General features: G+C 43.3%; 1 protein-coding gene and 1 pseudogene across 11 annotated transcripts in view; both read left to right on the forward strand.

Annotated features, from left to right (window-relative positions):
- The first annotated feature begins 1,676 nt into the window (after positions 1–1,676).
- CCDC7 (coiled-coil domain containing 7) overlaps positions 1,677–26,606 on the forward strand; it is an 88,322-nt gene continuing 63,392 nt past the window's right edge. For 6 of the 11 annotated variants that reach the window (XR_008843883.1, XM_056519454.1, XM_056519462.1 and 3 more), the window contains exons 1-9: positions 1,677–1,814; positions 10,173–10,350; positions 11,783–12,053; positions 18,200–18,268; positions 19,058–19,138; positions 19,427–19,447; positions 22,009–22,041; positions 24,173–24,351; positions 25,380–25,435. Coding sequence is in view for 10 of the 11 variants with exons in the window: in XM_056519454.1 (XP_056375429.1) it covers positions 11,796–12,053; positions 18,200–18,268; positions 19,058–19,138; positions 19,427–19,447; positions 22,009–22,041; positions 24,173–24,351; positions 25,380–25,435 (697 nt within the window). In the remaining variant the exon portion in view is untranslated. Of the gene's footprint in view, positions 1,815–10,172; positions 10,417–10,449; positions 11,085–11,782; positions 12,054–18,199; positions 18,269–19,057; positions 19,139–19,426; positions 19,448–22,008; positions 22,042–24,172; positions 24,352–25,379; positions 25,436–26,606 lie in introns of those variants that run through there. The other 5 variants (XM_056519456.1, XM_056519458.1, XM_056519455.1 and 2 more) reach the window with 5 other exon arrangements.
- On the forward strand, positions 4,855–4,945 carry LOC130275239 (U2 spliceosomal RNA; annotated as a pseudogene).

Here is a 26,606-nt window from a genome sequence, read left to right on the forward strand (position 1 = left end):
ATTACATTTTATAACACTTTACATGGTAAAACATATTTATAATGGGGAAACAAGTGCAGGGGGCCTTGAGGACACTGAAGGAGGCTGCTTGACAAGACGGCAGGAGCACAGTGTAACACCTCCCGTACTGGGCCACCACACGCATAATGTAAACAGACCCATGCTTTTCACCCTCGTTCCTGTCTGTGAACTTCTGTTGTAGCTTCACCTCAAGTGAATTCATCACTTAAGGCAGAACTACGCAAGAAAAGGCCTAAGCAGGAATGAGGGTGGACGTCTCTTTTCTGTATATGTAGTATACAGGCATCTATAGATGTAGCTGTATACCCCCAGCACTAGTTAAATTGGTATTCCAGGAAAAAAGCTTTTTTTTTTTTTTATATCAACTGGCTCCAGAAAGTTAAACAGATTTGTAAATTACTTCTATTAAAAAATCTTAATCCTTTCAATAATTATCAGCTGCTGAAGTTGAGTTGTTGTTTTCTGTCTGGCAACAGTGCTCTCTGCTGACATCTCTGCTTGTCTCAGGAATTGCACAGAGTAGAATAGGTTTGCTATGGGGATTTGCTTCTAAACTGGGCAGTTCCCGAGACCCGTGTCATCAGAGAGCACTTAGACAGAAAAGAACAACTCAACTTCAGAAGCTCATAAGTACTGAAAGGATGAAGATTTTTTAATAGAAGTAATTTACAAATCTGTTTAACTTACTGGAGCCTGTTGATATATATATATATATATATATATATATATATATATATATATATATAAAAAGTTTTTTCCTGGATACCTCCTTGCAGGGCTGGGGCATAGCGCTTAGCCCAGCATGGAGTTACAGTAAAGCAGCTGTCTATATACAGATCACTGCTTTACTACACATTCTTGCTGGGCAGGAGATATACTGCGGGTACAGCTCAGTCCTGATAACAGCAAGGACAGTATCCAGCGATGCGCTATGCACTGCTACATACTGTACCACCAGCGGAGGGAAGTATTGATGCTTTGCAATGCTATAAAATATTATAAATGCTATACAAGGAAATACTTTAAGATATTCTCGGGCTCCAGCAAAATCTATAGCCAAAAAAACTGCTATTTTCAGTTCAATTGTATTTTGTCCGAAAAAATGCCCAAACACTATTTATGGCCATATAATTAAATTATGTGCAAACAAAGAGCTGTTCTCCCATTGTATTAAACACAAATACAGTTGTTTTATTGCCCAAAAAGTGGCCCAAATTACTGGCAGCATAGCCTAATAGGTGAATACAAATGACATGCGAATAGCCTAGGGCAGTGTTTGCCAACCAGTGTACCTCCAGCTGTTGCAAAACTACAACTCCTAGCATGCCCGGACAGCCTACGGCTGTCCGGGCATGCTGGGAGTTGTAATTTTGCAACAGCTGGAGGCACACTGGTTAATAAACACTAGTCTAGGATGAAAGGCCAGGGTTTCCTAGGAGCTGTGATCTGCAAACTCTGGTTCTTCCGTTCAGAGGCTACAACTTCCAGCTGGTCAGGATGGCTGCAGACTGCCAGGGCATGATGGGAATTGTAGTTCTGAAGCAGCTGGAGCCGCAGTTTGCAGACCACAGTCTTAGATGTGTAACCAGATAGCAAGTGGCCATTCAGAAAGCTACCTGCCAGTTTGACACCTGCAGGTCACTGACTGCTCCACCTGCACATTGGTCACCCGCCTGTTTCCTGCATGCCCACTAACTGCCAGTTTGCCACCTGCTGGTCTGTTTGCGTCCTTCTTTTTGTCACCCAATTTGGTTCCTGACCTGCAGTGTTTTTCAAATAATACAACCCTTCTGGTGAGTGAAAAATCGGATTTCTAATTCGCCGACAAGCTGCTCAATATCTTTATTGATGTCGCACAATACAGTATGAATTTAGCGCTAACATTGATGATATAATATAACAAGATGGGGATGTGTTTATGAACATTTCTATACCATGAGATTGGTACTTTTTTAATTTATATAAGAGATCTATCATTATATAACCATATCATGATTTAAACTGTGGCAACACTAAGATAACACATCCTAGATCTGAATGAATGAACTAATCGTATGAAATACTTTCATCTTTACATAGTTGAATGTGCTGACAACAAAATCACACAAAAATTATCAATGGAAATCAAATGTATCAACCCATGGAAGTCTGGATATGGAGTCACACTAAAAATCAACGGGTCGTGCTGGAGGATGTTGCAGGCAGCAGATCATTCTCCACAGCGTCTCCAGACTCTGTCACATGTGCTCAGTGTGAACCTGCTTTCATCTGTGAAGAGCACAGGGCGCCAGTGGTGAATTTGCCAATCTTGGTGTTTTCTGGCAAATGCCAAACGTCCTGCATGGTGTTGGGTTGTAAGCACAACCCCCCCACCTGTGGACATCAGGCCCTCATACCACCCTCATTTAGTCTGTTTCTGACCGTTTAGTGGACACATGCACATTTGTAGCCTGCTGGAAGTCATTTTGCAGGGCTCTGGCAGTGCTCCTCCTGTTTCTCCTTGCACAAAGGCTGAGGTAGCGCTCCTGCTGCTGGGTTGTTGCCCTCCTACAGCTTCCTCCACGTCTCCTGATGTACTGGCCTGTCTCCTGGTAGCGCCTCCATGCTCTGGACACTACGCTGACAGACACAGCAAACCTTCTTGCCACAGCTCGCATTGATGTGCCATCCTGGATGAGCTGCACTACCTGAGCCACTTGTGTGGGTTGTAGCCTCCATCTCATGCTACCGCTAGAGGGAAAGCACCGCCAGCATATCCCATCCTCATATCCCATCCTCATATCCTGACCTCATATTTTGCCCTCATATGCCTTCCTCATATCCCTTCTTCATATCCTGTCCACATATCCCATCGTCATGTCCCGCCCTCATATCCCGTCCTCATATCTCGTCGTCATATTTCATCCTCATATCCGTCTTCATATCCCGTCCTCATATATCATCCTCATATCTAATTCTCATATCCCGTCCTCATTTCTCGTCCTCACATCCCGTCCTCATATCCCGGCCTCATATCCCGTCCCCATATCCCGACCCCATATCCCGTCCCCATATCCCGTCCTTATATCCCGTCCTCACATCCCGTCCTCATATTTCATCCTCATATCCCATTCTGAGTTATGATAAAGATATTGTAAGCCGAAAATAGAAGGGGATATGGCTTTGTGGGAGTGAGCGTGATTTGCAAGCCAGACCGGTACACAAAAAGGGTTTATGATAAAAGGGTGTGGCTTGATTTGTAGGTGTGGCTCTGCAAGATGGGGTGTGGCAATGCTTTGTCTGTATTATCCAATAGAGACAAAGCATTGGGTGAAAACTTTAACAAACTATAAGAAGCAGTAATCCAAAGATTAAGGTATTAAAAGTTATCCTCTATCCACGAGTTAGGGGATAACTAGCTGATTGTAAGGGGTCCACCGCATGGGAACGAAGGTCAGTTGTCCCCTGAGTAAATGGAGTAGCAGCGTGCATACTCAACTACTGCTCCATTCACTGTCTATGGGTTTTGGTCAATGTTCAAAAGTCCCAAAGAGATTAATGGCCGAGCATACACATTGCTGCTATTCACTCTAGAGATAATTGACCTTCATTCTCATCATGGTCAATTGTAGTCATGTGAAAAAGCTAGTCCTGTGGAAAAGGGTAACTTTTAATTTTGGAATTTCCCCTTAAAGGGGTACTCCGCTCCTGGACATCTTATCCCCTATCCAAAGGATAGGGGATAAGATCTCTGATCACGGGGGTCCCGCCGCTGGGACCACCGCGATCTCTGTGCAGCACCCAGCGTTTGTTGAAAAGGCTGGGTGCGGTCGTGACATCAATGCAATGCTCCTCAAGACATCTTACCACGCCCCCTCAATTAAAGTCTATTTGGAATAAGATGAAAATGTTCTGAACACTGGGGCAGCAGAGTGTCCCTTTAAAGGTTCTTCTTACATGAGCTTACAGTTTTCCAAATAGTAGGCAGCAATATACATGGAAGAAAGAGGCCCCATAGCAAAGACCAAAATGGGCCCCCATTATGGTGTTGGGTTTTAAGCTTCTGGACTGAAGGTCAATTTCCAACCCACTTTCGTTCTAATAATGTAAAGGAGATGGAACCAACCAGGGCTGCGCCTCCTTTCTCCAAAAGCCCCATAGGCAGTAGAGTGAGGTTAGGTTTACACTAAAGGATATCAACATATATTGTGATGTACTTTAATAGGCCCCTTCTTTTTCAATAGTCTGACCATAGTCACTTAGTGACTATGTTCAGGCTGTTTGCCGCTGGTATATGATTAATTACTCGGACACAATAGTACAGCAGGCCACACTATTAAATGCCAATAAATTATGGTATACTAGAGGGAAGCCTGAACATAGTCACTAGCTGACTACTTTTAGGGTAGGGTCACACATAACGGATCAGCAACATATTTTACACTGTAGATCCGTCAATGACCCAACCCTATATTGCGCCTCCAGCTGTTCCCTCAGCTCCGAGAAGCCACCAGGGGACTTACGAGTCACCACGTGCATATGCAGTGTACTCAGACATCATGGCCACTTTAAGATGTCTGTGAGTACACTGCGAGTATGCACAAGCCTGTGTGGCTGCTCAGAGTAGCGCATTGCTGTTGAGCGCAGGACATGGAGGGAACAGCTGGAGGCATAATATAGGGCCATTGGCGGATCCGCATCGTTTCCGTTCTGTGTGACCCTACCCTAACAGGCCACACTATTGAGTCCCCATAAATTAGCATATGCTGGCAGAAAGCCTGAACATAGTCACTAGCTGACTACTTTTAAACTATTGAAACAAGTGGGGCCTACTGCAGCACACCACAGTATATGTCAGCATCTCGGCCTTTTGGCTAAGATCAAGTGTAGTATCTGTTCTTATCAGTTTAATGCTGGTGGCAGGCGATGCCAGTATGGAGCTGGTGGGGATGGGTGCTGCATCGTAGGGAGCAGGTGTACCAGGGCGTTCCGGGGCTGGTTCTGAGGAATCAGCTTGACGGCTGCCCCGATGTGACCTGCTGACTCCGGGTCTCAGCATGAGGCTGAGAGGGTCTAGAGCCGAGGTGCTGAAACTCACTGGGAGGATAGACTCACTGAGTTGAAGCACGGGCACCATGATCTCTTCACCTTGTGGCACTCACCTCTTGATTCCCGGCCTTCTGGCTAGGATCAGAGAAATTTTTATAGATCCAGCCGGATGTCCGGCCAGTATACCTGCACATTCACTTATTTATTTCTTTTTGTCTCACTGTCACTTTTTGCGTGTTGTGTGTCCACAGGATTTGTCAGGATGCGGTAGCCCTTCTGGGTGTCCCTCCTGGCGGTCTAGGGGAGGTGTGTGTGTGGCCATTAGGTTCCGCACCTACCTGCAAACACCCTGGGTACTCCTGCTTAGGCAGGGTACCAACCGTTATCGGCTATGCGGGCAGATACCTTGGCTAACGCCAAGGGGGATGCCGGGAGCATTTGTGGTCCCTTAGTAGCTTCGGCGAAAAGGGACATCGAACCTGGAACCTCGCAGGTACCTTTTGGTCCGGAAGCTAAGGGTAAGGTTTGTTTGGGGGCCTCTCTCCTATCGGAGAAGGGCTTGCGATAGACCGCATCCTTTGTGCACGTTTTTTTTTTTTGTAACACGTTTGCACTTTTTCTTGCACTTTGGGTGACTCGAGAGCACGTTCCTCGGCTCTTAGATAAAACAGTATATGTCAGCATCCTGCAAAGAAAGGGATAACTGTGGAGTATTGCTTAAATGCAGTGTGAACCTACCCTACATAGTTCCAGGACTGTTTTGTATGGATTTGTTCACATAACATTTTTAACCAGTTTCTTAACCAGGGTGCCTCCAGTTGTTGCAAAACTACAACAGCTGAAGGCATCCTGGTTGTCAAACACTGAGCTAAACAGAGACCAATAATGTAATGTGAACAAGGCCTAAGAACTTTTCACAGTATGAAAACATCAACGCTTACAAATTCTCAACCATGCAAAGTGCAGCATCGCCATCTGCAGTGCAAATGCAGTACTGCATTTTCTTTATCAGAATAAATGTGGTGAACAGTTCCCCTCAGAAGGAAAGAAAAGACAAATGGAGAGCAAAGTCACTTAAAGGGGTACTCCGGTAGAAAATTAAAAAGAATTGTCAATTACTTCAATATAAAAATCTTCATCCTTCCAGTACTTATCAGCTGCTGTATGCTACAGAAGAAGTTGTGTTGTACTTTTCTGTCTGACCACAGTGCTCTCTGCTGCCACCTCTGTACCTGTCAGGAACTGTCCAGAGTTGGAGTAAATCCCCATAGCAAACCTCTCCTGCTCTGGACAGTTCCTGACACGGACAGAGGTGTCAGCAGAGAGCAATGCCATCAATCACTTCCCTCCCTGTCCAGACAGTCTAAGGCAGTGTTTCCCAACCAGTGTGCCTCCAGCTGTTGAAAAACTACAGCTCAAAGTATGCCCAGACAGCCTTTGGCTTTTCAGGCATGCTGGGAGTTGTAGTTTTGCTACAGCTGCAGGCACCCTGGTCGGGAAACACAGCCATAGTGCAATGTTCCCCCAACCTGTTGCTTTCCAGCTTCAATTCCCAGCATGCCAAGATAGCCTTTGCTTGGGAGTTGTAGTTTTGCAACAGCTAGACGCTCACAGGATGGGAATCACTGGTCTAAGGAACCTATCAGTATGTTTACGGAGCGTGTGAGGATAGTGGAAAACTTGCAGGAAACCATTAAAATATATTGAAACAACATACAAACTGTATAGTGAATGTTACCAAACCCAAGATCCCAGTTCTGCAAGGCCATGATGCTGATCACTTATCCACCCTGCTTAAAGCGCAACTGTCACCAATGTATTCTCCCCAGACTACTACTATGATATTACTGTTGAAAACAAATTCAGTGGTCCCTCAACATATGATGGTAATGCGTTCCAAATGGACCATCGTTTGTTGAAACCATCGTATGTTGAGGGATCCGTGCAATGTAAAGTATAGGACAGTGGTCTTCAACCTGCGGACCTCCAAATGATGCAAAACTACAACACCCAGCATGCCCGGACAGCCAACGGCTGTCCGGGCATGCTGGGAGTTGTAGTTTTGCAACATCTGGAGGTCCGCAGGTTGAAGACCACTGTTAGAGGAAGTTGTACTCACCTGTCCCCACCGCTCCGGACCGTCACCGCTCGTCACCGCCGCCCTGGATGTCGCCTTCCATCGCTGTCGCCGCATCCCCGGGGTGTCCCCGACGCTCCGGCAAGGCCTCTGCTTCCCTGGCATCCTCGCTCTCCGTCGCCGCCATCACGTCGCTATGCACGCCGCTCCTATTGGATGACGGGACGGCGTGTGCAGCGATGCGCCGGAGCCCCGAGGACAGGTAAGTGATCGTCAGCGGAGCACACGGGGCACCGTAAACGGCTATCCGGTGGCAGCTGAAGCAGTCTGCGCTGCCGGATAGCCGTTTATGCGATGGCCCCGACATACAAAAGCATCGTATGTTGATGCTGCCTTCAACATGCGATGGCCTCTGAGAGACCACTGTATGTTGAAATGATCATATGTCGGGGCCATCGTAGGTCAGGGGGTCACTGTACAATGCATCTACACCTTTAGCTGCGCTTTTTCCATACTTTTTTAGGCTGATAATGTATGGAAAAGCGCAGCTAAAGGTGTGGCTGCATTGTATTTGTATTCAACAGTAATATCATAGCAGTAGTCTGGGGGGAATAGATTGGTGACAGTTGCGCTTTAAGGGTACATTCACACGTATTTGATGCGCAGGATTTTCTGCTGCAGATTTCAATGTAAACTAAATGACTGAGCACAGCTTCTAATCTGCAGTTACAAATCCTGCGCATCAAATCTGCGCAGGATCCTGTACGTGTGAACGTACCCTAAACGAAGACGGTCATCCTGTTCACCCACACTAAACTCAATACACCGGGTTATAGTGCGGGTGAGCAGGAGACCGATGTAGGGTCTCTGACCAAGATACCTACCTGCAGCCTGAAGCAGTATCCCTCTGAAGGTCCGCTTTATTTTATTTTTTGGTGAATTGCGCACAGAAGGAGGGCCCGCCTGGTGAATTTGAATATTCATGGGAACTGGTCACGTGAGCACTCAGTAGGCACAAGCACTCACGTGAACAGTGCCCATGAATATTCAAATTCAGCCGGCGGGCCCGCCTTCTGTGCGCAATTCACCAAAGAAAGAAGCGGACCCCACTCCGGGCTGCAGGTACGTTTTTTAGTCAGAGACCCCGCATTGGTCTCCTGTTCACCACACTATTGAGTTTAGTGTGGGGGGACAAGCTGACAGTTGTCCTTTAGGGTACGTTCACACGTACAGGATCCTGCACAGATTTGATGCGCAGGATTTGTAACTGCAGATTAGAAGCTGTGCTCAGTCATTTAGTTTACATTGCGCATCAAATCTGTGTACGTGTGAACGTACCCTTAAAGAGGATATCCACCAGTGACAGTGGGGAAGATTTATCAAGACCTGTGCTGAGGAAAAGTTGACCAGTTGCCCATAAGAGCCAATCAGCTTGCTTTAATTTTTCAGAGGCCTTTTCAAAAATGAAAGAAGCAATCTGATTGGTTCTTATGGGCAACTGGTCAACTGGTCAATGACCTTAAATGGGAACTCTCATGAACTTTTTTTTCTATTGCACTCCTTTTGGTAAATAAAAAAATCTTTCTAATATACTTTGTTTAAAAAAAAAAGAAGTTTTCTTTATTTGTGTTTAAAAAAGTTGCCACTAGTTCAGAGCACATTTCCCCCCCATCTCTTGCACAGACTTTGGACTCCTGCTGGCCTGGCAGAAGTCCAAACACAGGGAGTGCAGCCTGGAGTGCTGAGGGGGGTGTGTCCAGCCTTATCCAATCATAGCTACTCTCACACTTAACTGCTGTTTGCTATTGGTTGCAGAGTAAGGGAGGAAGTTCTCCCCTGTATGGCTTCAGATGATGTCACACCTGCTGGGGAACGCCCCTTCCCAGTCTGTGAACCTGAACCTGAGGCTGAGCAGAAAATACAGAGCAATATCAAGGTGGAAAACTAAAAAAATAATAAAAATAAAGGCAGGGGGTGGTTTATCATGATGGGGGCAGTGAACTGGGAGGATTATAAAATTTGGCAAGTTAATGAGAGGTGCTCTTTAAATGTGTCCTAAATAGCTCCACCTATGGTGAATTGATGTCTAGTGGGTCAGCTATATGGGGGAGATTTATCAAAACCTGTGTACAGGAAGAGGGGAACAGTTGCCCATAGCAACCAATCTGCATCTACAGTACCAGGCGTCCTTAAAGGGGGATAGGGGATAAGATGTCTGATCGCAGGGGTTCCGCTGTTGGGGATCCCCACAATCTCTCCCGCAGCACCCACATGTCCTTAGCTGCACGGAGTGAAGATCGCTCCGTGCCTGATGACTCAGGATACAGGGGCCGGAGTATTGTGACATCACGGCTCCGCCCCTCATGATGTCACGCCCCGCCCCCTCAATGCAAGTCTGTGAGAGGGGACGTGGCGCTGTTTTTTTGGGGAAAAACAAACAAATAAACACAAAACAATCATTTGGCTGCAAACCTTAGAAACACGCAAGCAATTTTAGATGACGTTTTTGAGCCAAAGCCAAAAGTGGATCAAGCAGGAAGAAGTGTATCACTTACTTTATACAGGTGTAGCCACCAGCAGGAACATTAGCAGCACACTCCTTTAGGTGGTGCTCCACGCTATTGTGCGTCATGCAAAGTATGTACAGTACAATGTACTATCTATTGCCAGACTCCCTGCTCCTGTAGGTACCGTACAGGACTGTAGTAAGTGTTGGTGCATGCACACGACTGCATGTATCCCCCCAGTATATTCAATGAATAGGTGGGAAAGCGCCCAGCCTGGTGATTGTAGTAAGCGGCAATGGACACTATATAAATAATGCACTGCAACTCACATCAACTTGTTTATATCGCCTCTTTACACTAGGTGGCGCACCGTGCATTGTGGTTCCATCATGTTGCGCTGCCACCATGTGTGTTGGCGGTAGCTATATCCGTTTTTCCCACACTTTTTGAATCATCCGAATTATTCATTAATGTGTTACATTTGCATAGTTTTGCACCTGTGTAATATGCCTAAATGTACTTTTCTGCCTTTTTTTTAGTGGCCGACCATGTGTAGGACAATACATCACATACTATTACGGATCATTGGGGGTCCACAAAGTCGGAATTTCTGAACAAAAGCAACTTGGGGACCAGATAAGACAACATAACACTGTCCCCTGCATTGTTTCTCAGCGTCTACCTCCTGATACCCCTTTTTAAGAATCCGTGCTCAGTGTTAGTAGAAGCCACAGCCCGGAAAATTGCTGCAACTATATGTTTCTACATTTGGATTTTACTACAGTATTACTGCTTATACTTTGATGTGGTCATGTAGTTAGATGTTTCACCAGATCGACAGTAGTTCTGTGGTTTATCCTGGGTTCTAATATAACATTAGACTGGAAAAGACCTGAGCTTAACAAAAAGGGTCTGTAATTATTCCACAAAGAAATCTAAATTTGTTGCTTTCAGTAAGGCTAAGTTCACATGGCAATTGTGCTCTGACCCGTTCAGTGTCTATGCACAACTGGCGCTGTCATGTGATATTGACTTGAATGGGATCCGTTGGATGTCTGGTATTTTACAGGAATTGAGTGAAGAAGAAAATAGGACGTGCAGTATTTGTATCTTTGCTCACCCCCCGTCCTTCCGATGGACTCAGTGACTGAGCTCCATTTAGCGAAGTAGTGTAATCAAGTCCTAACTATAGGGTACAGCAAGCGTGCTTGACCAGCGCTTGACACATTCTAGAGTTGGGGATACCTCCTTATATAGTTACGTATAGTTGGAAGACAACCCATACAATTTTCGGCTTCTCGACCATCACCAGTGGCCACCACCACACGAGGATTCATATGGATCATGTTTTTTTGTTTTTTTTGTGAATAAAGGTCAATGGCAAAAGGATAGGCATCCTGCCAGCTATATTTACTGCTCAGGGCTGTAGACACTGTTGGATAGCTGTGAGGGTATAAAAACAAACTACACTTTTCCGGGAGCTAATAGTGATTATCAAACTTATAAAGTCACCTTTTTTATTTCACAGCCAAGTGTGAAGGAGGCAGAGCCGAAATGCTTAATAAGCCTCCTCACTTGCCTTCTCACTTGCCTCCTCACTTGCCCTGGCATGCCTTCTCACTTGCCTCTTCACTTGCCTCCTCACTTGCCTTCTCACTTGCCTCCTCACTTGCCCTGGCATGCCTTCTCACTTGCCTCTTCACTTGCCTCCTCACTTGCCTTCTCACTTGCCCTGGCATGCCTTCTCACTTGCCTCTTCACTTGCCTCCTCACTTGCCCTGGCATGCCTTCTCACTTGCCTCTTCACTTGCCTCCTCACTTGCCTTCTCACTTGCCCTGGCATGCCTTCTCACTTGCCTCTTCACTTGCCTCCTCACTTGCCCTGGCATGCCTTTTCACTTGCCTCCTCACTTGCCTCCTCACTTGCCTCTTCACTTGCCTCTTCACTTGCCTCCTCACTTGCCTCCTCACTTGCCCTGGCATGCCTTCTCACTTGCCTCCTCACTTGCCTCCTCACTTGCCTCCTCACTTGCCCTGGCATGCCTTCTCACTTGCCTATAGGGGACAGCATGTTTACTAGAAGATTTTGTCTCTGTTTTACCAGCCACATGGTGACTCTTTTGGGTTAATAGGACTTTTGTTTCCTCAGCTCAGTTACAATCATGAATACTACCGCAAATGTCAAAGCCCTGCACACATTAAGGCAGAACCCATCATTTACTACAAGGAAAAGAGCACATCTCATCCCCAGAAAGAGAAAAACGCCAAACACTGTGGAATATCTCCCGATGGTGCTGCTACCGCCACCTCAAGCTGAGTCTGTCCAACAATATGCCATTCCTCTAAATGGGTCCGGAAGGGTGGGTAATTCTGATGACTCTGCAAGGGAAATTATTCAGATCTGCAGCAAAATTGATCAGGTGGGTAAATGGTACGAATCAATGTAAATATACAGTAGATATATATACACACATACAGAACAAACTTTCATATGATGAAACTTGTTTTTCCACTATCCAAATAGATACTCTAGAGAGAGTTCAGAGAAGATACTAAACTATGCAAAGGAGATATGAATGTTCAGTTGGCCATATAGGATGGGTTCCCCTAATACAATATTTTTTAAGATACATTGGACATGGAAAGTTGTTTTAAATTATTGGAATGATTTTCCATGTTCAACAGGAAATAGTCCAGAGGACCAGTGGCATACACAAAAAAGAGGGGCAAAAATAAATAAATAAATAAAAATGGGCCCAATTTTACAGTAGGGCAAAAAAGTATTTAGTCAGCCACCAATTGTGCAAGTTCTCCCACTTAAAAAGATGAGAGAGGCCTGTAATTTTTTATCATAGGTATACCTCAACTATGAGAGACAGAATAAGAAAAAAAAAAAAACATAAAATCACATTGTCTGATTTTTAAAGAATTTATTTGCAAATGATGGTGGAAAATAAGTATTTGGTCAATAACAAAAGTTCATCTCAATACTTTGTTATATACCCTTTGTTGGCAATGACAGAGGTCAAACGTTTTCTGTAAGTCTTCACAAGGTTTTCACACACTGTTGCTGGTACTTTGGCCTATTCCTCCATGCAGATCTCCTCTAGAGCAGTGATGTTTTGGGGCTGGTGCTGGGCAACACAGACTTTGAACTCCCTCCAAAGGTTTTCTATGGGGTTGAGATCTGGAGACTGGCTAGGCCACTCCAGGACCTTGAAATGCTTCATACGATGCCACTCCTTCGTTGCCTGGGCAGTGTGTTTGGGATCATTGTCATGCTGAAAGACCCAGCCACGTTTCATCTTCAATGCCCTTGCTGATGGAAGGAGGTTTTCACTCAAAATCTCATGATACATGGCTCCATTCATTCTTTCCTTTATACGGATCAGTCATCCTGGTCCCTTTGCTGAAAAACAGCCCCAAAGCATGATGTTTCTACCCTCATGCTTCACAGTTGGTATGGTGTTCTTTGGATGCAACTCATTCTTTCTCCTACAAACATGACGAGTTGAGTTTTTACCAAAAAGTTCTGCTTTGGTTTCATCTGACCATATGACATTCTCCCAATCCTCTTCTGGATCATCCAAATGCTCTCTAGCAAACTTCAGACGGGCCCGGACATGTACTGGCTTAAGCAGGAGGACATGTCTGACACTGCATGATTTGAGTCCCTGGCGGTGTAGCGTGTTACTGATGGTAGCCTTTGTTACTATTGTCCCAGCTCTCTGCAGGTCATTCACTAGGTCCCCCATGTGGTTCTGTTTTTTTTTTGCTCACCGTTCTTATGATCATTTTGACACCACGGGGTGAGATCTTGCGTGGAGCCCCAGATGGAGAGAGATTATCAGTGGTCTTGTATGTCTTCCATTTTCTTATAATTGCTCCCACAGTTGATTTCTTCACATCAAGCTGCTTGCCTATTGCAGATTCAGTCTTCCCAGCTTGGTGCAGGTCTACAATTTTGTTTCTGGTGTCCTTTGACAGCTCTTTGGTCTTGGCCATAGTGGAGTTTGGAGTGTGACTGTTTGAGGTTGTGGACAGGTGTCTTTTATACTGATAACAAGTATTAACAGGTGCCATTAATACAGGTAACTAGTGGAGGACAGAGGAGACTCAGACTATGTTCACACTACGGAATTTCCGCCTGCAATTCCGCTTTGAAATTGCAGACAGAAATTACGCTTCCTAAAATGTATAGTATAGTGAATGGGTTTCAGTTTACAAATTCACACTTCGGAATTTGTGAACGGAAAATACGCTTGATCATTTCCGCCTGAAGAATGGCGTTGCTCATTCTTCAGGCGGAAATACTCGCAGAACACATCGCAATCTATTGGAGACTGCAGTGTCCACGCGATCCTTGCGCCGACTGATTTAGTAAGCGCTGGCCACACTCGGAATCTCTGGGCGGAAATTTTCTTAAAGAAGTTACAGGTCTCTGAGAGCCAGAAACCTTGCTTGTTTGTAGGTGACTAAATTGGTAACACGCTATGCGTGCAAGACGCAATGACGAGTGACGCCAGGGGGGGAGAAGGGGCAGTGGCGCCAATAGCAGGGGGAGAGGAGCCGGCAGCGACGGCAGGTCTCTGCACCTGCAAAAGCCGCTGCAGTTCATTGATTTAAAAATCATTGAACTGCAGCGGCTTATCGGCGTATAACACGCACATAGACTTTAGGCTAAAAATTTTAGCCTAAAAAATGCGTGTTATACGCCGATAAATACGGTATTTTCTACCACAATTTGCAAATAAATTCGTAAAAAATCAGACAATGTGATTTTATGGATTTTTTTTCTCATTATATCTCTCATAGTTGAGGTATACCTATGATGAAAATTACAGAACTTTCTTCTTTTTCCAAACCTGTGTGTCCCCATAACACGAAGGGTGATATCACACAGGTCTGAAACAACATTCCACACAAAAAAATAAAATTAAAAAAACACTCTTAATAAATCAGGGCCAATGTATTTTATCCCCTCTTTTATGGCCCTTTCCATTCCCTTTTGGTAGTTTCCAAGTTAAAACTACTGGGAATGCTGTCGAACCCACAAATAAAGGGACTGAGATCTTTTAATCTTCAAGCAGATACCAGGCCTACTGGGAGTTGGAGGTACGCTGGTTGGGAAACACTGCTCTATATGGGTGCACATCTACAGGAGCATCTATAGGAGCTTGTATAGGAGCCACATACAGGCCATCTAGTGGCCACACTAGTCAACCAAGATTTTACATTTAACTTAAAGGGGTATTTCATTTTTTTTTTTTATTTGAATGTGCTACAGGGAATCTAAAGTTAGTGTAGTTCATAATATAGTGTCTGTACCTGTGTGTGACGGTTTCCCAGGTTGCAATGCCACCAAGACCTGACTCACTAGTCAGCTGATGAAAGGGAGCCTGTCTGCTTCAATGGGTGGTGCGATCGCTTGGTGGGAGAGAGATCAATCTGCAACTAATGCAACAGCTGTAGGCACCCTGAATGAAAACCACAGGTCTTTTGATGGATGCAGCTCATTTATGTTTCAATGGGTGGGGTGGCTGATGTGTGGGAGGGAGGAAAATGGAATTATGGGATTTGTAGGCGGAAGAAAAGTCAAACAGGAAATACCAGTTAACAAAAAGCTAGCCACAGTGTTATGGTAATCTCACAACATAGCCATTTAGCTCCAAGACAAACACAGATCCTTCCTAAGCATGCCCATTACTGTCTGCCAGGTACGTACTAAAATCACCTTATGGTGGATAACCCCTTTCAAGGGGTACTCCAGTGGAAAACATTTTTTGTTAAATCAACTGGTGCAAGAAAGTTAAACAGATTCATAAATAACTTCTATTTAAAAATCTTCATCCTTTCAGTCCATATCAGCTGCTGTATACTACAGAGGAAGTTCTTTTCTTTTTCAATTTCTTTTATGTCTGACCACAGTGCTCTCTGCTGACACCTCTGTCCATGTCAGGAACTGTCCGGAGCAGAATAGGTGTGCTATGGGGATTTTCTCCTGCTCTGGACAGTTTTTGACATGGACAAAGGTATCAGCAGAGAGCACTGTGGTCAGACTGGAAAGAAATTCAAAAAGAAAATAACTTCCTGTGGAGCATACAGCAGCTGATAAGTACTGGAAGGATTACGATTTTTAAAGCAAAGTAATTTACAAATCTGTTTAACTTTCTGGCACCAGTTGATAAAAAAAAATGCTTTCCAATGGAGTACCCCTTTAATCATAGAATTCTCTAGAAAGTTAAGTAATTTGTGAATGTTTATTGCAAAATATACAGTGCATAGTGAAAGTATTCGGCCCCCTTAAACTTTTCGACCTTTTGCCACATTTCAGGCTTCAAACATAAAGATATAAAACTGTAGTTTTACAACAAGTGGGACACAATCATGAAGTGGAACGAAATTTATTGGATATTTCAAACTTTTTTAACAAATAAAAAACTGAAAAATTGGGCGTGCAAAATTATTCATACTTTGTTACGCCAACTTTTGATGCGATTACAGCTGTAAGTCGCTTTGGGTAGGTCTCTATCAGTTTTGCACATCGAGAGACTGACATTTTTGCCCATTCCTCCTTGCAGAACAGCTGGAGCTCAGTGCGGTTGGATGGAGAGCGTTTGTGAACAGCTGGAGCTCAGTGAGGTTGGATGGAGAGCGTTTGTGAACAGCTGGAGCTCAGTGAGGTTGGATGGAGAGCATTTGTGAACAGCTGGAGCTCAGTGAGGTTGGATGGAGAGCGTTTGTGAACAGCTGGAGCTCAGTGAGGTTGGATGGAGAGCATTTGTGAACAGCTGGAGCTCAGTGAGGTTGGATGGAGAGCGTTTGTGAACAGCTGGAGCTCAGTGAGGTTGGATGGAGAGTGTTTGTGAACAGCTGGAGCTCAGTGAGGTTGGATGGAGAGCATTTGTGAACAGCTGGAGCTCAGTGAGGTTGGATGGAGAGCGTTTGTGAACAGCTGGAGCTCAGTGAGGTTGGATGGAGAGCGTTTGTGAACAGCTGGAGCTCAGTGAGGTTGGATGGAGAGCGTTTGTGAACAGCTGGAGCTCAGTGAGGTTGGATGGAGAGCGTTTGTGAACAGCTGGAGCTCAGTGAGGTTGGATGGAGAGCGTTTGTGAACAGCTGGAGCTCAGTGAGGTTGGATGGAGAGCATTTGTGAACAGCAGGAGCTCAGTGAGGTTGGATGGAGAGCGTTTGTGAACGGCAGTTTTCGGTTCTTTCCACAGATTCTCGATTGGATTCAGGTCTGGACTTTGACTTGGCCATTCTAACACCTGGATGTGTTTATTTGTGAACCATTGCATTGCAGATTTTGCTTTATGTTTTGGATCATTGTCTTGTTGGAAGACAAATCTCCGTCCCAGTCTCAGGTCTTTTGCAGACTCCATCAGGTTTTCTTCCAGAATGGTCCTGTATTTGGCTCCATCCATCTTCCTATCAATTTTAACCATCTTCCCTGTCCCTGCTGAAGAAAAGCAGGCCCAAACCATGATGCTGCCACCACCATGTTTGACAGTGGGGATGGTGTGTTCAGGGTGATGAGCTGTGTTGCTTTTACACCAAACATAATGTTTTGCATTGTTGCCAAAAAGTTCGATTTTGGTTTCTTCTGACCAGAGCACCTTCTTCCACATGTTTGGTGTGTCTCCTAGGTGGCTTGTGGCAAACTTTAAACAACACTTTTTATGGATATCTTTAAGAAATGGCTTTCTTCTTACCACTCTTCCATAAAGGCCAGATTTGTGCAGTATACGACTGATTGTTGTCCTATGGACAGAGTCTCCCACCTCAGCTGTAGATCTCTGCAGTTCATCCAGAGTGATCATGGGCCTCTTGGCTGCATCTCTGATAAGTCTTCTCCTTGTATGAGCTGAAAGTTTAGAGGGAAATGCCAGGTCTTCGTAGATTTGCAGTGGTCTGATACTCCTTCCATTTCAATATTATTGCTTGCACAGTGCTCCATGGGATGTTTAAAGCTTGGGAAATCTTTTTGTATCCAAATCCGGCTTTAAACTTCTCCACAACAGTATCTCGGACCTGCCTGGTGTGTTCCTTGTTCTTGATGATGCTCTCTGCGCTTTAAACGGACCTCTGAGACCATCACATTGCAGGTGCATTTATACGGAGACTTGATTACACACAGGTGGATTCTATTTATCATCAATAGTCATTTAGGTCAACATTGAATCATTCAGAAATCCTCACTGAACTTCTGGAGAGAGTTTGCTGCTCTGAAAGTAAAGGGGCTGAATAATTTTGCACGCCCAATTTTTCAGTTTTTTATTTGTTAACAAAGTTTGAAATATCCAATAAATTGCGTCCCATTTCATGATTGTGTCCCACTTGTTGTTGATTCTTCACAAAAAATTACAGTTTTATATCTTTATGTTTGAAGCCTGAAATGTGGCAAAAGGTCGAAAAGTTCAAAGGGGCCAAATACTTTCACTATGCACTGTATTTTCTGGGCCATGAATACCACTATTTCATTGGTTACTAGGGTCCATTATTTTAACCAGCTTAGAAGTATTGGAGTATTTTTGAGTATTTTTTTTATGATTCTTCTTTCTAGTACACTATAGATTTGGAAAATATATATGGAAAAAAGAAAGGTGAGGTGCCTGAAGACTCTTCCCATGTGGTAAGAATGAAAATTAGCGTGTTTCTTGGAAACTTTATTTTAAGTAAATTAAAGAAGTACTGTGATGCCTAGGGGATAAGTGTCTGATTGCGCCTGAGACGCCCCCTCCATGTATCTCTATGGGACCCATCAATGCCCATCGATATTATGCCAGCCCCAACCTTGAACATTTGCCTGCTGTGCTTACATAATGTCCCTATAAATGCCACATCATCACCTATTGCCACCACAGTACTCCTTTAATTCTGTGAAATTTACTTTCATGGTGGCTATAGGTGATGATGTGGCATTTATAGGGACATCATGTAAGCAGGCAAATGTTCAAGGTTAAGGTTGGCATAATATCACTTGGCTACTGCTACTACTACTAATAATCATATTGATTGGTCACTATTGATGTGACCTCAGCACCTCAAAATAATAACACTGGGTATATGAGGACTGAGCTGAAATAAATGAAGCCGAATTTCAATGGAATGTGCGTTCAAATGCTTGTAACTAGCTGCGGTCTCCTGCTGTGGGAAATCCACTGCAAGTTACTCTACCATTCACTTCTTTGGGTCCGCCGAGAGGCCACAACAGCAACAGATTTACAGATTGTCGGAGGACCTGAGAAAGTGAATGGTAGTGGAGCTCGCAGCAGATTTCCCACAGCTGTTAACCATGGTGTGAATGTACCCTCAGGGTGTTAGTAGAAGGGCGGAGCTTGTAAAATTGTTAGCAACATTTGTATGTCACTTCTTGGTTGACAAAGTAAAATTGTTCGACAAAATTTCTTTCCACTGTCAGGGGCGGCAATTTTCCGCCTTCCTGTCCACCTGTGATTCTGCCGCAACTGAACTGGACACTACAATCAATGTAGAACATAAAGTAAGAAAAACATAATTCTTATGGCTTTATTCATATAATAGAAATGATCAGCTATTAGGATATATTAGGTAAAATATGATATAAATGGCATTTAGACCAGTGATAGTCTGACATTTGTTTTCTGCTTGTTACCGCTAAAAAATTCTTCTTCCCTGTACTGTCCCTCAATCATTTTGCTATAAGTTGATAATATATATTATATAATTAATTATGTATATTGTATTTATACTGTCTAATATTGTATATTAAATTGGATTCATAAATTATTCTCTTAAATTTTTTTCTCAGATTTTGGAATCTTTGTTTGAGGTATGCACATCAATATACATTGTGAATATGTAGTATAGCAGCTCTGTATTGGACAATTCTTTCTGTGTTGGCCAAGAGGAGGATTGGTGGAGTAGTTCAGGGCAGATAGGGGGTAGCAGTCCCTCTAGAAAAGTCTCTTGTATGATTATGGTAGCTTTGTGGCTGGCTAATCCTAAATCTCCCCCTGTGGACCTACAACTTTTGCAAATGGGTGTCTGCACAGTAATGAAGTCCTTGACTACCTGTGTAGTGTCTCGGGGGGTGTATTCATGTTGGTATGTGCAATAGACTCAGCCCAGACATGTGGATAAGAGTACATTCACACCACAATTAGTCAATAAAGGGCCTGGATCCAGCTGGGGGGAGTGAAAACCAGACGCTCCTATACCCCTGCCAGACCCGGTCCCCATCTCATCCATTTGAATCAGCCAAATGGAGTCAGATAGTGACTCCAATATGGTCAGATAGTGACTCCGGTTGGCTCATTTTTGCCCTATATCCGGTTTTGTGACAGGACTCATAAAACAGGAGTAAACTTTTCTGACAATCCACTGTGCACAACCATACAGCATATACTCCTTACAGCAGTGTTTTTGCCTGTCAGGGCATGCTGCCTTACAACACAGAGTAGTGAAGTTACAGTCTTTTGGATTCTTGAGATTGGGTCCCAGTTTCCTTTAGCTGCTTCGTAAGTCTGAATATGCTATTTGCACTTTTAGTGTTGATAAATCCAAATAGAATAATCCTTACTAAGAAATGTCCTCAAAGCTTAACTGGGGTGAATATTCTTAGAAGACTTTTACTCATGGTTAGTGGGTTTACGATACCCTGTTGTAGGGTGTAAGACAAAATCAGTCATTGCATGTAAGCCACCCTGTACTAACTCCAGCTGAAAGCCCACAAAGAGTTCAGTGTTGTCAGAAGAGTCCTTGCACAGCTGTTTCCTCTTCTGGCTAAACAATTCTCCCTCTCGGAGCAGTAACATATTGTAGAAACAGATATCCTCTCAGCATTGACTGGCTATCTGAAACCTCCTGAAACACCGCATAGTGCCGTGATCACTGTGACCGATCCAGAGCTGACTCAGCTTAGACAGAGCAAGTGCTAAGTTAAGTTGCTTCAAAGCAGGATTTTCTGGTAGGAAACTGTAAACTAGGTATAGACCTCCTTTCCTCACATGGCATAGTGGGACACAGATATGATTTGTCTGCTTACTAGCCTAGTATCAGAATGGGAGACACAACCTTACATTCCTCTGGCCAGAGCCAGACTAACTCGTTTCAACTGGTTCCGCCCTTTGGGGAGAGGGTTGGACTTGGGAGAACATTCTAGTAGCTTCTAGCAAAAGCTTGTCTGAGGGAAATTTATGTAAACAAACCTCATCCATCCTTAAAGGGGTTATCCAGGAATTTTTTATTTTTTTTTTATATATATCAACTGGCTCTAGAAAGTTAAACAGATTTGTTAATTACTTCTATTAAAAAATGTTAATCCTTTCAGTACTTATGAGCTTCTGAAGTTAAGGTTATTCTTTTCTGTCGAAGTGCTCTCTGATGACACGTGTCTCGGGAAATGCCCAGTTTAGAAACAAATCCCCATAGCAAACCTCTTCTAAACTGGGCGTTTCCCAAGGCATGTGTCATCAGAGAGCACTTAGACAGAAAAGAACAACCTTAACTTCAGAAGCTCATAAGTACTGAAAGGATTAAGATTTTTTTCATAGAAGTAATTTACAAATCTGTTTAACTTTCTGGAGCCAGTTGATATATAAAAAAAAGTTTTTCCCTGGAATACTCCTTTAACATGACATCTATCAGTGGTGGCAGTATAGAGAAAACTCTTATCCTAATACCTCAGTGTATGCAGGGATAGCAGAATAACAAACAATATGACAGATTATACACTTTGAACTCACAATATCCAGACAAATATTTAGTTATTTGCAAAGATTCCACATCTATATGACAACTAGTGTTGAGCGGCATAGGCCATATTCGAATTCGCGAATATTCGCGAATATATGGACGAATATTCGTCATATATTCGCGAATATTCGCATATTCGTTATATTTTCGTTTTATTTTCGCATATGCGAAATTTCGCGTATGCGAAAATTAACATATGTGAAAATTAGCATATAGGAAATTCGCATACTCTACAATTCGCATATGTGAAAATTAACATACACTAATTTTCGCATATGCGAAATTTCGCACGCCAGTCTCGCACAGTAGTATTAGAGCCTTCTTTACACCACACAAGCTGGAAGCAGAGAGGGGGTGATCACTGTGATGTGTACTGTGAAGAAAAAAAAAAAAAAAAAATGAAAATTCGTAATTACGAATATATAGCGCTATATTCGCGAAATTCGCGAATTCGCGAATATGCGATATTCGCGAATAATATTCGAATTGCGAATATTCGCGAGCAACACTAATGACAACCAGTAGACTACAGCAGCTTGGAGATTGGTACAAGGACACTACAATTCTATCAAAATATGCATGTATACATATGTGTATTATATAGTCACTAACTATCATATCATCTCTGTGTTAAAGGGTTACCAGAAAGAGGTGCAGCTTTTAGAACAGGTGATTGTTTTCCATTATATTATCTTTATTTTTCATCTTGTGTATTATAGTTATATAAGCATATATAACATTTCTAAGCCCTCATATGCAGTTTAATATGGTTTTATTTTATATGAAGCCATAATAGGGCACCAGTCGAGGTTGGGCAGGGATAAGTGCAGCCCTGGACTGACACACTGGACTGGTGCCTTTTGGGGTGCCCACTTCCTTAATAGGGTGGCCCCAACCACAGAGCTGGTTCCTACACTACTAAGGTGCAGGACGTAGCAAAGTCAAAGTAACGAACAGAATACATAATTCAGGAAACAGGCCGAGGCACAAAAGGGTTAGCCAACAATAGTACAGCAAAAGGACGGGAAAAGCACAAACAAAGGTATAATCAGAGTCAAACAAGCCATCTTGGTAATGGAGAGAGTGTTGCAGTACAGATACAATAAGCAACAGAGGAGTCAGAGTATGAGCCAAGAAAACATATAGATACACAGGAAATAGCAAAAACCTCAGCAAGGGAAAAGGAAGAATCCTTCATTTTAGGCAAGTGTCTGAAGTGCAGCTGAAATAGACCAACTCAGGAGGTGTGGTCACTAAGGACAGACACAATGGACTTGACTAGTCCACAACTCCTCCTGCTTGGCACTGGCATCGTCACGGCAATGGGCAATGCTACAGCTGTCAGAGCAAGAGACAGGCAAACCTGTTACAAGAAGTGCCTAGGACCTCTACTGTACCCTCATATCCCAGCTCTGTCATAAGGAGTAAAAAAAAAAGGGCCATAGAGGTACTTTCTTTTGGCAGGAATCATTCCAGCATACTGCAGAGCATTGTACAGCAGCTCTGATATGTGCATGTGGTCTAATTCTATTACATAGTATATTCTATTATATCCTTCCACACCCACAAATAAAAGATATCAGCCCCTGAGGGACATTTTCACAGACACACTTTCCCCTTATTACACATGCACAGAATGCTTTCATAATTTAGTTCCCATTGCTTACATATTCCATAGCGCCCTACAGAGATGGTCACCACTTACATACATCCCTGTCCCCAATGCGGTTTACAATCTAATTCCCCTATCTTAGATATACATGCATTAGGGCCTGTTTCATACAAAGTCAATGAACGTATGGGTATGTATTTGGGAGGAACCTGGAGGAAACCAAAATAAAGATAGCAAAAAAATGGCTTTAAATTCAATTAAGGACTACATTTGTTGGTTCTGTTTGAGGGCATTAAATTAGATATACTGAGACAACTTATTTAGGGCAAGTTTACAGGGGCCTCCCCTCAGATTACGGCTATTCTGCATCCTGACTACCTGATGTGGTTTCTGCATGGAATTTATGTCAATGATAATTTTGCACAACATGGATTTTAAAGGTGTATTCCAGGAGAAAACTTGAGTTGTTCTTTTCTGTCTGGCAACAGTGCTCTCTGCTGACATCTCTGCTTGTATCTGGAACTGCGCAGAGTAGAAGAGGTTTGCTATGGGGATTTGCTTCTACTCTGGACAGTTCACAAGACACGTGTCATCAGAGAGCACTTTGACAGGAAAGAACAACTCAACTTCAGCAGCTCATAAGTACTGAAAGGATTAAGATTTTTTCAAATAGAAATCATTTACAAATCTGTTTAACTTTCTGGAGCCAGTTGATATATATATATATATATATATATATATATATATATATATACATTTTTTCCTGGATAACCCCTTTAAATCTCCAAAGTTTCCCATTGAAAAATGCGGCTTGCAGGTGAAATTCTCATTGACTTCAATAACACGACTGTTCTCTCTCTGTATAGTTTACCAGAAAGAACAACACAGTCTTACAGAGGGAAGTTAGGGAATTGTAACTTTGGAAAATGTTTCCTTTTTGGAAATTTAATAAAATACAAAAAATAGAACATGTACACTTGCCCTCTTTGTGCATATTTTTGACTCTCTGATGTGTCATGGCTGCTCTTGGGGCCCCAGCGATGTATACGATGACCACAAGTGATCCGTGCTGTATTTAATGCGTGAAAAGCAAAAATGGGAGTCATTACTGGTGGTTGTCAATTATTACCCAGTCTGTAAATCATTATTGCTTATCTGAAGTCCCTGTTACTTTTTGCTATATTACAGCTAGGTAATAAAGTTATTCCAGCATATAGTGATATTCCGACATCTCAAGACAGTGTAACAGCGCTTATTTCTAGACTGATGGAAATTCTCAAGAAATTTGAGGAAATGAAACATTTATTTCCATACCTTCCGAAAACACATCCCCAGGGACATTTTCTTTCGTCTCCTCCAGTCAGTGCGTAAGTACAAGATATGTGGAGCGGCTATCGGTGCTGTTTTCCAATATTTTTGTCACATTGTTGGTAAATGTGGTAAAATCTTTTCCTGAAATAAAAAAAAATCAATAAACATAACAAAACCATGGTAATAAGAGGACTGTGATAGTTCTTTCAGTGGCAATTTATTAGCATTTTTCCTGTAGCAAAAAGAGATGATTTCTCTATATTTATTATTAATGGAGTTTCACGTTGAATGAATACCTCCCACATCACAGGGTTTGGGGGTTCTGGAAAATCCACATACATTTTCCCTGGTGCACTGCGCACATAGAATACATAATAGTATGTACAGGAGCAAGGAATCCTTTCTTGTATACAGGCTTCCAGCTCCTGTATAGTAGTGATCGATGACACATTCACTGTATACATCACCGTTCACCTGTATAGCACAGTAGGTTTATTGGGATACAAGAGCACCCGGCCCACAATGGCTGCTCACATACACTCATGCCTGGTAGTAGGGGTTGATGCTGACCCACATGAAATCAAAACCACGATCTGAAAAGTTGAGATGTGGGAGGAGCAAGTGTAGGCAGGGAATGGATGCTTCGAAATTCTTCTGTCATACTATACATTATGCGATATGGGTTACACTGTAGATGGGAGACCATTTTTCCGATTGCCGCAACTGGAGCTGCAATACCAGGCTCTTCATCCCTTACCCAGCACAGCTCTATTTATTTGCTAGCGGCTGTACCAGATTATCCCACTCACTGCAATACCAGGTATAGCCACTAAAGCATGTATGGCGCTGTGTCTGCTAAGTGATGAACAGGCTGCGGCTCTCATGGGAGAACTGTGACCCCATCAATCAGCAATACAATATTGATGGACTGTCCTTAGTAAGTTTCACCTATATAGATGTCTAAACAATCTTTTTACATCGAGCTTAGATGATTTGGTTGTTGTAATAAATGTGAAGTCAATTCTTAATCAGATTAGTGAAAATTGAGTTGAACTGTACATAAAAATATTTTATTTTTTGTTAGAGAGGAGAAGAGAGGAGCTCATATCTTTGGACCAGATTTACAGTCTGGATGGGAAGGTAAGATGGAGAAAAAATAAATAATAAACTGCTCCTTCTTAACGCATTGTGTTTACATTACTAACTTTGTAGGGTTCAAATAACGGTTTGTATGTACGTTAATTAAAGAATTCCAGCACTCACGGTTAGAAGATTCATCTTTTTTCGTTTATTCTGAAACTTCTGTAGTTTTAAGCTGTTTACAGATGGTATGCCAGCAAATCTATTGGATGTTTGCCGACATACCATCTGTAAACTGCTTAAAAGTACAGAAGTTTCCTAATAAACGAAAAAAGATGAATCTTCTAACCATGAGTGCTGGAATTCTATAATGAACGTATATACAGCCCATGCTCTTGTATTTGTATGATTCTAATGTGGAATTGGTGAATATCCACACCTGGGCGATAACAAGTGTCTACACAGAGACTTTCACTGTTTGGAGTTCAAATAACGGTTGTGTCGCCCGTCTCAAGTGTATGTCATATGCATGGAAGGACAAGCATGGGTCACTTTGACTTTAGTGGCCCAAACATAGTCAACGCCAAAACGTAGGTCCACCACTTCCGGAGGACCTGGGGCAGAGAGGGGGCCTGCCCGACATAGGAGCACACTCGTTTGCTAATGGGAAATCCAGGACACTTGTCCAGGATCCCCAGGTGAGCCAGCAGCGCTTTTAGCTCTATGCGTATATACAGTTGAGAGCTTCCGCTCAGTGTGAGTCCCAAGACCTGCAGCCTATCCTGAGAGGAGATCATGACTTCTGTCCCAACACAGTGAAGGCCTGATAGTATCACTCATCGGTGCCTGCACTGTGAAGAAAGCAAGGTGCGGCCAGGCTGTACTGCGGAGGAGATTGCTGCATGGGACATTAGATGAGCATAACTTTAGTTTTTTCCCCATTTTATCCTGGCATCTTGGGGATTGGGGGGGGGGGGGGGAGAGATATTTGACTACCTACCTGGATAGATTCCTGGCTACAAACCTAGCTACTTGGCTACCTACATGGCTACCTACCTGGCTACCCATCAACATAGCTACCTGCTTACCTACCTGGCTACTAACCTACTTACCTAGCTAGCTACCTACCTGGCTACCTACCTTCCTGGCCACCTACCTAGCTACCAACATATTTATACAGCACGTCTCCATAGGCACAAGGAGCACTAGGTACGCCACTGTGTATATATGT

Source organism: Hyla sarda, chromosome 5 (genome assembly GCF_029499605.1).
Source record: "Hyla sarda isolate aHylSar1 chromosome 5, aHylSar1.hap1, whole genome shotgun sequence".
Taxonomy (NCBI): domain Eukaryota; kingdom Metazoa; phylum Chordata; class Amphibia; order Anura; family Hylidae; genus Hyla; species Hyla sarda.